The following is a 13,301-nucleotide window of genomic DNA, read 5'->3' as shown; positions in this document are numbered from 1 at the left end:
ACCCTCTGTTCGTTGTGCTATTGTTTAAGCTAGTTTGCTGCACGTAGGTTAAGACATCCAGAGTAATTTGTTTTCCAGTGATGATATTCTCCCCATACTTAATTTCAGCCCCTGATTATTTCAGAATAAATAAAATAGTGTGAAAGCCCTTGGTAACGTAAGACAGGACCTTAAGCTTATTCCGTTCCAGGTTTTGAGCGTTTTACAGTTGCCTAAAGTGTGGCTGCATGGCTTTGGACCAATTCAGCTGCCGAAATGGTGTGTGCAAGTGTGCAATCTATCGGGATCGGCTCTCCGCGGTGTGCCGGGGCGGGAGGGAAGGAGGGAGGGGTGGAGGGCGGGACGGGGAGACCTACGCATCCAGGCGGGGAAGGGGACCGGTTTAGAGCTCCGTGTTGAGTTTCCTGCTGGGGACAAAGTCTTCACGCCTAACCCAGATGACCTCCTCGCCGTGGCCCTCCACGTCGCCGTTGATGCCGGACAAGGCCGCCTGCTTCTTCAGTTGGGTCATCCTGGAGGCGTGCGTGTCCATGGCCGGGCGCGGGCGGTCTGCCCGGCACGGCTGGCTGCTCGTGATGGAGGCCGCCTGCAGCCGCTCCCGAAGGTCTCGGTCAGCCACGGCACCTCTCATGGCCTCGCAGTACTCATCGTCATCGCTGAGGATGTCCGTTTCCTTGATGTCCTCCTGCTCCTCATACTGAGCAAGGTCAAACTGTTCCTCTACCCAGCGGTCAGTGTCCCCACTGTGCGTGGGCTGCTGGGGCTCTTTTTCAGGGCTGCTCGTGTAGACGGCATCTGAGTCAATGGTAAACCTGTTTCGGGCCAGCCGCCGCCTCCTCCTCCCAAGTGACTTGCTTGGGGCTGACACTGCGCACACACAAAGATAAAACCCCACAGGCTTTTTACACACGGTACAACTCTCTTTAAAAAGTTAGTCTTCCAGGGGCCCTTCCTTTAACACCGCTAGGCACAAAGAGGGAGAGGCAGACTCCCACGAATGACCTAGTCATTTGGCGTCCTCCCTGCGGGCAAGTCACACTTCACTCAGCTCCTCAGCACAGGTCTCTCTCCAGCTGAAAAAGGAGTTTCTGCTACTCAGATCCACAGTTGGGATAATGGCCCACAATTACTGTTCCTCCTAAGCGGTAGGCAGCCAGCCAGCCAGCACAAAGTGCATCTGTTCAGCTCAGCTTCTCACACGCAGTGCCCTGCTGTCAGCACACCATGAACACCAACTAGCCTTACGCTCAGTACGGGAAATTGCTTTGTCTCAGGTAAGAGCAACACTATAGGTTTCCAAGTAGCTACCTCAGTGCTGAAGATGCTGCAATTGTTGCATTATTTATGGGGAAGCAAGTTCCCTGTCCAGGCTCTGGCACTCCCTTCCCCCACTCCCTCCCTACCAGGGGGAAAAAAAAAAAAAAAAAAAGAAAACCCCCAAACCAGAAAAACTTCCAGAAGTTCCTTACTCAGCATCGGCTGGTCTACTAGCTTTTGCAACCGGCCCAATTAGCAAATTCACATCTTCTGTGTTGGAACATCTTCGTAAGAGGCTTGTGAGGCAAAGCAGGGGACGTATCCTGCAGCTGAAGTTGCTCCATGGCAAGCAGGTGAACTCGGAGGTTACAGTTTGTCCCCCTCCACTATACAGCACCTTAGCACTATCAATATGTCTTTATTAAACTCTAGCTTAGGGGCAGGGTTACATTTTAATATCCCTGAGCCTCAAGACATGCACTAAGTACAACAGCTCAGCAGTTGCAAATTTGAACTATAGTGAGAGGCCCGGACTCTAAGAGCAGATTTCAATCTCTGCAGAATTCATCATGCAAATGCACCAACGAGCCAAACCGAAAGGAGGTTTGGCATCTACAGCAGATTGGCCCCGCAGGCTGATTGAAGCAGCACTGTGGTAAAACAGTTGCATTTTGGCCCTCCTTTGGCTCTTCTTCCTTACTATTTTAAGTGTCTCTGAGGCAGATGGCTAGCAACACCCCGAGTGAGAAGCCATGCTGCGAATGTTATGGGTCTGGCCTGCCCATTACAGAAGAGGAACAGAAAGCCTGGTTGTCTACATCGCTGGATCTAATAAGCAGAAAAAAACCAACACAACCAAAACACAACAGACCAGAACAAAACACGCAGCGGTGCCGTGTACTTTTCAGTTGGAAGCAAATGTTTCTTCCCTCCATCATCTAGTGTTCTGAAAATGAAAACCTGCTTTTCCCTGGGATTTTCTCATTGCTTTTGCCTGAAGTCAACTGAAAAGGAAAATCCATGGTTTAGGACAGGCCATTACAAAAATAATAGTATCAAGTGCACGCTTCTCAAAGTGTGAGAAGTAGAAGCACGTGCCCTTTAGCAATAGAGCTGAAAAGGCTAAAATGGAGGGTGTACAACGCTATCTCTTCAAACCAAGCCACTCGGGGGAGCTGATTTTTCTTGTGCATTTTAGTTTAAAAGTGCTAGGGTTAGCTCAAAATTCTGTACATGCTTGTAAGAAATATGCAGCAGGCTTCTGCTTTGTTCAGCTGAAACCCTTTCCCAGATTAAAGTGCACAGCCAATTGGTATTGACAGGAATCCCATTTCCTCCTTCCATGCCAGAAGGACCGCTCTGAAGCTGAGCCTTGAGTGCAAAGCAAGGTAAAGAGAGGCAATTTAAGGCTCTCAAGGAGGTGAAGCATGGAAAACCAGAAGTTTTTACATACACAAGAGAGAATACTAATCCTAATATACAAGTAACAGACACCACCACACGTCCTACAATGGTGCTGGGGTTACTGGGATCTTGAAAGTCTGTAGCCCTACAGTACCTGCCCTGTTCATGGCTGGCCTTGCACCTTTTAGAGCACACAATCTTTTTCCACCAAAAGGAACATATTGCTGGGATGAGGGCAAACTTTCGGTTTTAAGAAGCTGCCTCCTGTGTTTATCCCGCAGAATCGAGTGCACTGCCTTCAGAAAGTCCTTCCTGTGTTCTGGTGAACTGCAAAATAGGTGAGAACATAAAAGGCAGTGTTATCTCTTGGGAACTGCTAAAAGCTCACTGTAAATGAGATGAATTACAGAACTGGTCATTACTTAAGACAGCGCAAACTGACTGGCATGCATTTCCCCCAGAGAAGACTCAATTTAATACAGTATTTTCAAAGCAAAGCTAAATCTATAGTCATTGCAACGGACACCCAAGGAAACAAATACACTGTTCATTAACAAAACATTTAGCCATTCACCCCTCTTGAGGCTTCCTTTTCCTCCAGTACCAACCACACACTTCACTTCATCCGATACACATCAAGCTGACCTATGGTCATTAATTAATCTCAGTTTGTCTCCTGTAAACACACACCAAGCAGAAGTCCTGCACCTCCTAGTAGTAGGAACTGGCTTGGTATCAACTCTGTTAGACCCTGGTGAACTTGTGTACCAAGTTCTTGTTTGAACTCTAAAACATGTCAGGGCAACCACCACAATGAAGATGGACGAGGTTTACTTAAGGAAAGGTCAATGCCCTAAGAGCAGAGGTTGGAACTTGGTGGTATGAAAGGCACCAGCTGAACACAACACATTAGCAGCTACCTGGCATAAAGATCCAATGCTGGAGTTTAGCGGACGCAAATTTGTGAAAGGAAAATTGTGATAAGGATATACCCATAAAGGTGCAAAGCTGATCAAACATATGCCTTTATTTTAACACATTTTACAAAATTCTGCCTTGCCAGAAGTCAGGTTTTAACACCCTCTCTCCTCTTCCCCTACTGGCTGTTTCCAGACTGCTGTAAAGGAAAGACATAGGCAACCTGGGATCCAGAGATGCAGCTGCCATTGAAAATACAGAAACGCACTTACCTACAGCAAAGGTGAAACGTTCTTTCTGGCCTGCCTTCAGACTCAGATTTAACATGGACAATCTCACACACAGAATTGGTCTCTGCATCTGAAGTAAAAAGCAAGCAGAACTTCATATAACAGGTTTTTGTATTTAACCTCAATTAGAGTATTTATTCCATAATCCTGAAGAAATGGTTGAAGACCATCCAGAACAACAGATAATAAACTGCAAACAATATTAATTCATGGCTGAAAGGCAGCAATGGGCAAGTGACTAAGGAAACAATAGACTCTTATACTCACTAAAATCTAGTGAGTTTTATCTAGTATTTTACATGCACTTAGTCCCATAACAATATGGAAAAAAACCCAAAACAATATGGAAAAAACCCAAACCAAACCAAACCAACCCAGCTTTTCTGGTATTCCACAGAGTATTGTCACATTTTACAACTACCTCCTATGTTCTTTCCACTTTCATTTATGCATTAGAAAGGAAGTAAACTGTTTTAAATTTTGAGATTTTTAATACTACAAGCAACCACCCGAACAAAAATTCTTAGTTCTGTTGTCTCACAGCTGCAAGATTGACTCCTAGTCTCCAGAAGAGGAACCGAGTAAACCAGAGTCAGCAACAACTGTTTTTCCAGAACCCTGCCTGGCTTCAGAAAAGTACTGACAAGCTGAAGATACACAACTGGAGCTTCTGCCCTTTAATCTCTCTCCCGGGCTACTATGGATGTTGAGGTTGTGGGTTCCTTTTTCAGGCCCCTGAAACTACATAGACATATACTAAGGACAAACACTGGTCAGTGAACGCCCCCAGACCAAACGTTAAGCACCCTGCCAAATTCATGCACTGAGAACGTTACCTGCACTTGCCAATGCTCGAACCTGCAGTGCTTCTAAAGGTATCATGTGGCGAAAGCGGAACGGATCCCAGTCTTCATAAATTGAAGCTCTATGTGATCCTCCCTGGAAGAATTTCAAAATACCATTAGGAAATGAGACACCTTGGGATAGTTAGACACAAAAGTCTCCCCTGCTTCGCACTGAGAAAGTCCAGCTAGAGACTTGTTGCAATTCTTATTTTCTCACTATAACTTTTTAGTAACCAGCATCACTGAAGTGCCTATCTATGAAGATCTTGCCAAAATCTAGACAAAAGCAACCATTAGGCCAATCACCTCTTATCAATGCCTTCAGAAGTCATTTGAGACCAATGCTGCATCCTCTCCAAGTGCACCTACACTCACGAATATGCATTAGTTTTGCTTTAGTCACTCCGAAGTTTTCTTGTTGGCCAGTTGACTTCAACCATACGAGCACTTCAAATCACACTTCAGTTTATGCCATACGTGGGAATCAAAAAATTTTCTGTGATACTATAAACTGTGTTCCCTATTGTAGCAAGGCATGTGTTTAATGTCAAGCTTAGCTTTAACTTTTAATCCCAAACCTCAGTAGGATCCCCTGATACATACTGTAGGCACACCTAATTTAGCTGAGAGCAGCCAGCACTTGCTCAGCAGCACGCAACAGCCAGAAGCAATGAGGGCATTGTGTTTCACTAAGAAAGCTGACAGACATCAGCTCTCATATTTGATTTCATACACACTGACCAAAGAGTCAAACACAAGAAAGACCTTCAAGGTGATACCTTGGTTCATGAAAGTCCACTCCACAGCATGGAATGGATGTGGCAGGCAACAGGAATGACAAGTTCAGCAAAGAGCAAAGGATAAACTAAACGAACGCTTGCAGAGCACAGCACCCAGGCTGAACAGCAGCCCACCTGGCATTACCCAAAACGTCAGTTGTGTGGCAGAGAACAGCGCTCACATACGCAAAAGCACACTCTAGAACCACAGCTTTAGGGTAAGCAAATTGTGAGTGCAGCACCACAAAAGCACACAGCATCACTGAAAAAGTCCATGCAACTTACAAGTTTCTTCTTCTGTTTGGAACCATCCTTGTATACAAGGACCACAGCAGTTTTGAACACTAGAGGAGAAAGTTAGAAACAAAAGCCATGTAGTCAGTAAGGTTGGGAACGGGTCTCCTCTATGCCCAAGCACACAGACCTTTCAACTCCTCAGACAGCCCTCACCTGAGTCAGGGAGGGAAGGCAGGAGTAAACTGACCAGCCCTCTTGCATATTCTTCCCAAAAAAACCAAGCTCAACAGCTTTTACCACACAAAAACAGGTTACTTCAAAGTCACGTGAAACTTAAAGAGTTTAAGTTACCAGTTATCAGAACAACTATTTGACCAGTAACAGTTCTATATAAAAATTTAGAAAACTTTAAACCCCCTGGATAAATTCAGTTCAGACAAATAAGCAGCATCTAGCTACACACAGTCAGTCAGCAGATGAGACTGTGCTTGGACAGAATTTGAACCCAGCCCAGGTGGGACAGTGGTCTATACTCAATTAAAAAGGGAGCAGGCAGAGGTGTAATCCAATCCCTCTTTTGCCACATAACATCCACATGGAGCTGGAATTTGTCTTTCAAGACTCCAGTTTTCCTGTGATCTCTTGAATTGCGTGGACATTTAATTTTGGACATTTTATGAAACTAATTTAAAGATTTTTGGAGTAAGAGCAATTAAGAGTTGCTGCATATTCCTAGCAGCTTTCAGGAGGCCACTCAGCTTCAGGGTATGACCGGCTGCTTTCCCAACTCACAGGAAAGCAGTCAATTTTTATTTGCTCTTCCAGAGCGAAGCTGAAAGAGTCTTCATTTGTTATCTGTTTGGTATAAAACAAAAATAAAAATAATTGGCTTCCTAAACAGCATCACTTTCTGGTAACAACAAGGAAAAAGCCTGTTGCATGTAAAGAAATACAGGAACAAATAAAAGGAAACTTCGCACATTCTGCATTACTCGATATAATTCTGAAAGTAAAAGAGATGTGATTTAGCCAATATAAGCAATCGTGTGCCTTTCCAAGGGACCATACTTAATGCAGCGAAAGACCTTGAGATCTACGCAAAAGCAGTTTCAATTTCTAGTTTGGCCACCCAAGACAGACTACCCAGAGGCAGACAGACCACTCCAAAGCAACTCACTGGGAGTCCTGGCTTAGCTTTTAAGGACTTTTTAAAGCTTAGATGTACAAGTTCTTCCTGGCAAAAGGCACGGAGAAAAAAGCCTCTGCAAGCCTCGATTATTCTACAGGATGTGAAGTAGTTACTTGGCACCAACCAGACTACTGAACTGTATCTTTTCAGAGACAAATACCTTTCTATATAGCTCTCAATTCACAGCCTTGGGTACGGGTTTAAGAAACTCTTGCACTATTACAGCAGTCATCTCCAAATTCTTCACCGGTTTTAGGTCAACACAGAACAGAATTTGATCATTGCAGCAAAGAGACATATAGGGTTTTAAGCTCCAGCCAACCTTGCGGAAGGCAATCCTCAGCTACCTTCAACAAATACCTGCTAAGGCACAGCTGACAGTCTTTTAGGCATCCGAAATAAAATTACTAGGATACAAACCAAATGCTGCCAGCTCAGGTTCCTTCTTCCACTTCCCCAGTGAAGCAGGAGGATTCAGCCATATCACTGTATTATGCAAGAGCAAGTCCCCCATCGAAAGGTCTGCAACCTGCCAACACAAGCACATGCACAAAGACACAATGTGTAATCAGTTCAAGAAAGCTTACTTCAATTCTCAGTTCAAGAAAACTTGCTTGAAGTTCATTCCTAAACAAACAAAAAATGCCCCACAAGCAAACTTTTGGAATAGTTCATCAGATGACTGCAAGTGTGCGCAAACAGACCGTGACAGTTAGCAACAGATGCATGTAAATCCTTCATTGGTGAGCATAAATTTGGAGAAGTCAAACTCAGAGTCCGGCTCTTGTAATTTGGTGGGAAGTCAGGGCAAGCCACAGGTGTTTCCCTTGCTTTTTCTCCTTTGTCCATCTTTCTACCTATCAGTGTCTTTCTATTTTGTTTGAACATTTAAGCATAGCCCCCATCACACACACACACACAATTTTGGGTAAAGTTTTGGGACTGCATCATGGGACGCAGTCAAAACACTTCCTCCCCACAGTTGCTACGGCTCTTGGTTTCACCCAAAGGCTCATCTGTGGAAACCACACTGCTGGAAATGGACTAATAAAGAAGTTAGTCCATAACAACTGCTGGAAGATGCCTATTACTATTGCAGCAATTGGATTTTTCCCTCCACCTCTGGACTGCAGACCTACGTTTTACCAGTTAATGGGGAGTACAGGTCTCAGTCTGAAACTTCCAGACACCTTCCACAGGTTTCTGTGATGGTCAGCCAGGACTGAGCCACCCTGGATCCTCACATGTTTGCATATGCACCATACGAGACATCCAGACCAAAGCCCAAGGCTCTCTCACTTATCAAGCCCACTAACACACTGTCTAAAAGAGAAACAGCAGTTTCTCACACACCACACCTCACATTTTGATCTCTTTAAAGTGATTAAAGAGCTAAGTACAGACTTGCCTCAGCACACCAGTTCACTCAGACTGGTGAGGCAAGATTATTTATGTGGAATGAGGAGAGCCAAGACATGGACATCAAAACACTGAACTACAGGTTGGGATGTGATTTTGACCCAAGCACAACACTGAAGGCGAATTAACCCACTACTTCCTTTACATTGGTCCCACTCACTGAACCACACATGGAAAAGCAGTTTTTGAATTGGATTGGGATTTGTCTGTTTGCAGCAGGATCCACTTAAATGACACAGCACGGAAAGTAAATATTTGATGCAATTTAACATTCATGCTACTGACACTAAAACAACAGCCTTTTTCTCTTAAATTTGATCATGTTACCTCTTTTTTCTCCCCTGTTTGTTCTGCTATGAGTTGGTCAAACACTGCCCCATATTCTTCATGGATTTTCTGCATTTCATTAATGTGGCTGGCAACTTTGTTCATTGTTTTTATGGCCACTAGAAGAAAGACAGAGAGACAGGGGAAGAGACAAAAGATATTTTTAAGCCTCTGAGAGGAAGGGGGAGGAGGATGGTTCCAGATCAGAGGTTAAACAGGGAAGAGTAATGTAGGTTAGCTCCTTACCATCAAGGTGATAATGTTCTTCACTGTCTACGTCAGTCAGAGCAAAGAGCTCCTTCAGCAGAAGAGGGTATTTCAGTATCCGCTGGATGGGTTTGATGAGGTAAGACTCCAGCGTGGAGGAGTGCTGCCGTCGGGGATTCTGAGCATCTAGAAATGCCTTGAAAGCAGTGTCTGTCTTGGCTGGAAGGTTAAAATGAAGCAATTGGATAAATCAAAAATCGTAACAGCTGTCCTGATAAAATGACTTTATCCAGAGGCATTTCGCAAGGAAATGCAGATTTATCAGGTCCACAGTATTAGATTTATGCACTTCAGGTTTTGAGTTACTGACACTTTGCCACAGATACGCTATTTATGACTTAACAACAGGCACTGACCTACTGTACCAATACACACAGTTTTTAATTTCACTATCCACAGTACTTCTGGCCTTGCAACCATTTTAGAGCAGCATAAATTGTTTTAAATATCTGTTTCCTTTAAGAAAAGGCTCAAATTGGATATTTGTAAGAAGTCACTACCCATGAGCCGAGTACACCTATCATATTGGCGAGTCTGGTTATTGTTACCTCATTAAACCTTAAAATGCAGTACTGAACAACAACAACAAAAATCAAGAGGTAGTAAGGAGGCAGGAAGCAGTAAACTTATGATAGTATACAGTATTTTGGAAGCACAGGCAGACTGGACACCTGATTGCTATCATCTTTTCTACCTGACTGCTACTGAATTTATAAAAATACCATTTTCTCTGTTGCTCCCTCTACTAGAGCACAAATTTGTACAGGCAGGGAAGTATGGAGAAGGTGGCATTTTTAGACATACAAATTATTCAGTGCAGGAACAATTCTACACAATTGCTTTTATTAGAGCCATGTCCCTTGAAGAAGCTGGGTGGGGTTTTTACAGACAGTCATTGGATTTCAACAAAGCAAGTTCAGTTTCAAATCCAAAAGCCACCTGCACCTCAGCTGAGGACACCAAATTACACTTGAAATACACTCCCAGGCTTTTTAAGAGACTTATCACGGGAATAAAATTTTAAGTTCTGTTTGTGCCATAATTCAAGCGCAACCATTTCTCCTTTATAAATACAATCAGCAATGAAAAGGCAAAACAAATCAACCAGATCTACCTAGTCCATGGCCTTAACACTAAGATCTAACAAAATGATGCCAAAAGAAAGCATGGATGTGACTAGCAACAAATCATTTATTCATGTATTCCACAGACCTGCCAAGTATTCTTTGCAGCATGGTAAGTAAAAGTTTACAAGTAAAAATGAAAAAAACGTGCACAGAAAAACAAACAAACAAACAAATGCCAACCAACCAAGAAACAAACAAAAAAAAAAACACCCCAAAACTTTTGATTGTCAGGCATCCAGAGGTTTTTTGAAAAATAAGAGCTTCTCCCCTAATGGCACTGTTCCTACAACTGGAACCATTTGTTTATTTAATGTCTTGGCCAAAAAGAAATTGCATGCAGCACCGCTAACTCTAAGAGATTAACACTTTCACAAGGGGAAAAAACATCACTCCAAGCCAAGGAGGCCCATGAGCATTTATAAGCCAGATCACAGTTCATTTATCTCCATCTCAGCAAGCTAAGTTCTACCAGTAATTCATACATGGAAACTCCTCAGGCAAATTGGAACAAAGGTGAGAGGAAGAAGAGAGGGCAGAGAGAGAACAGCGAAGTTAAAATATTTAGACAGCTTCCATAAAACATTCTCCCAGGCTGATCCTTTCCTAGTGGCTGTCAGCGTTCAGCCACACTGGCCGGAGCTTCAATGGGATTGCCACTAGCAAGGACTCCAGAAGGAACCAGAGGTCACTACAAGCGCCACCACTCCTGGTTCCAAAGTGCACAGGGATCCATTAGCATATGCCACATCATCCACTTATGAAATCTTTCCACTCTTCACATGACTGAAAAGAAACTGAATATGTCAGAGGAGAATAAATTAAGTGTGGGGGGAAAAACTACGTGAGGTTAATGACCTCTTGTAATGAGCTACTCAAGTGTCATTACATCCAATGGTGGTCCAAGAAAACCCATGGCACAGAGCTCTCTGCAAGCCTCTCAGGCCAGATGGACTTACTTCCCTACTGCAAAGGCTCCTGGAGAGCAGCGTGTGCCCCCATTCCTCTGCCACAGCTTGCCCTGCATGGTATGGGGTGCAGTGGCCACCTCTCACCATCCACAAGGACAATCTGCGCCAGCCCAAACCAATGTGTTGCTGTGACATCTCTCCCTCTGCATGCCCAGATCTGTTTGCCCAGCACACAGCTCTTACCTTTCACCAGTACTTTGGGGACTTTTGTGTGGCTGGCACAGAAGGCACTGTACAGCTTGAACCGGTCGGCGTAGTAAAGAAAGGATCCACCCAAGGAAAACAACACTTTCTAGGATTACAAAAAACCAAAAGGCGTTAGAAAAAAAAGCACATGAAAGTCAGTTAATTATTTTCCCTTCTGCCACGTCACCTGAAGTTTCCATTTAGCTTTTTGGATGACAGGACACTGCATTTTTAGAATGTTTTCACATCATCTAGCAAGAAACAGGCACAGTCTTGGTGCCTGGATTCAGGCTATGTGATTAACATCATTAGCCAAGTTCCAGTTAGGATGATCTGGAGACACCACTGACGATACAGAGAACTAGCTTCACAGCTCCAGGATTGTATTTAAACGCCTGAGATTAAAACCATATTGATCTAAGTAATGGCCAGAAGCCACAGGAAGGACTGGATGTATCTGACTTTGTAATGGATCAAGACACTGCAAGGAGCTGCAAGCAAGGCTATTATCCCTCTGCACAAACACACCAAGGTCTTCACTCTCTTGAAAATGCATTTGTGTTAAGGGACAAACACAATATTTCCCTATGATGTCTATGTCATGGTCAAGCATTTGCTCTGCTACCAACTTAGCAACAAGACAACCCGGAGGGATGTGGGGGGGGGGGGTGTGAGACAACAAAGAGGCAGCTTGCCTACAGTCAGCAGAAGGAAACAAACCGCAGAACTGAAACCATGAAGCCCTGAAGTCCCATTTTGCACACTGCTCTCACACTAGGCCCACAGGACAGAACGGAAAGTGAATTTGATGCACATTTTATGGAAAGAGATGGAAGCAGCAGCACTCAGAAGACAGAGCTCTCTCCATAAGAAGGCTTCTTCCACACGCCTCTCTTTAAAGCTCAGAGCACAGAGTGGTCAAAGAGGCTTCCTCCACTACAAAAAAGTGTCTGCGTGCTCTCCATTAAAGGCACACTTCCTACAAAACAAAAGCTGTATTCTAGTTGCACAAAGGCAGCGTTCATGATTGATGCTTATTTTAAACAAGCACTTGACAGCAAAGCCACACATGCACAAAAAGACAAATCCTTTCAGTAGTTCTTCCAGGGCTGTATGTTAGATGAAAAGCAATCCCATGGAATTATTATTATTCATCAAGACACGCTGTCCTCTACCAAGGTGAGTGGTCAAAGCACGAGTAAAATTCCCCAAAGGCAAAACATTGTTTTAGCTACTTGACATACATCCAGTACATGACTGCATTAGAAATAAAACAAAATTTCTGTTTCCACATGTTCCTTTTTTCTTTTTTAAATTAAGTTTATATATCTTCAGTTTACATTTCTACCTTTGATGCACATCTGCTGAGAGTTGGAAGTATTTGCCATATAGTTCCACTATGCATCAAAAGCCCAAATACAGAATTCAATTTACAGTTCCAATCTGTAGCCCTAGTGAGATTCTGAACTACTACATTAGACTTGTCAGAACAAAGATTTTATATAACTTTCCATTTCTAGCTTTTCCTGACAGCTTGAGACAAGAAATCTGGCAGAAGGGCAAGAATAGCATCTAAAAGCACATGGGGTTACAGATTTCTAGTGTTCTACATGGCTAAATGTAGCACAAACTACAACTCTTACCAGAATGTTTTTCAAACAACTCAAACATCTCCAGTATAAGTAGATGTAGGTTTTTACATGAACAGTGACAGCAGTCAGACAAATACAATGAAGAGTGTTAAAGGACTATTCAGAATGTAAACAGTGAGATTACCTTAAATTGCTCAACTTTTTCAAGCTTTTCCAGGTCTGGAACCAGCCTCACTCCATCTTCAAGAGTTTTCAAAAACTCTACCTGGAATGCTACCATTTCAGTCAGATTCCCAAAGAGAACATCCAGCTAATAAGAAGAAAAAAACCCAAGATGCTGAAAACATCACTTTGCAGCTCTAGACATTCAGTTATTCTCAGTCCAGCTGTATGATCAGTATGGTGTTAGGAAAAAAATCTACAGACTATACATTATTGAGCAGTACCTTTATACTCCACTCAATCCACTATTTTTTTAAAAATGGAATTCAAAATT

The 13,301-nt window shown here is 43.4% G+C and overlaps 1 protein-coding gene across 7 annotated transcripts in view; it reads right to left on the bottom strand.

The window, feature by feature from the left end:
* Positions 1-382: 382 nt before the first annotated feature.
* TIAM1 (TIAM Rac1 associated GEF 1) overlaps positions 383-13,301 on the bottom strand; it is an 82,916-nt gene continuing 69,997 nt past the window's right edge. For all 7 annotated transcript variants that reach the window (XM_086462211.1, XM_086462246.1, XM_009948337.2 and 4 more), the window contains 10 exons: positions 12,990-13,115; positions 11,211-11,319; positions 8,912-9,091; positions 8,666-8,784; positions 7,340-7,448; positions 5,779-5,837; positions 4,706-4,808; positions 3,852-3,939; positions 2,816-2,988; positions 383-867 (listed from right to left, as the gene is read on the bottom strand). In XM_086462211.1, coding sequence (XP_086318337.1) covers positions 383-867; positions 2,816-2,988; positions 3,852-3,939; positions 4,706-4,808; positions 5,779-5,837; positions 7,340-7,448; positions 8,666-8,784; positions 8,912-9,091; positions 11,211-11,319; positions 12,990-13,115 — 1,551 coding nt within the window. The remainder of the gene's footprint in view (positions 868-2,815; positions 2,989-3,851; positions 3,940-4,705; positions 4,809-5,778; positions 5,838-7,339; positions 7,449-8,665; positions 8,785-8,911; positions 9,092-11,210; positions 11,320-12,989; positions 13,116-13,301) is intronic.

This window comes from Leptosomus discolor, chromosome 1 (genome assembly GCF_034619465.1).
Source record: "Leptosomus discolor isolate bLepDis1 chromosome 1, bLepDis1.hap2, whole genome shotgun sequence".
Taxonomy (NCBI): Eukaryota; Metazoa; Chordata; class Aves; order Leptosomiformes; family Leptosomidae; genus Leptosomus; species Leptosomus discolor.
Note: the sequence above shows the minus strand (reverse complement) of the source record. Positions and strands in the feature narration are given on the sequence as shown.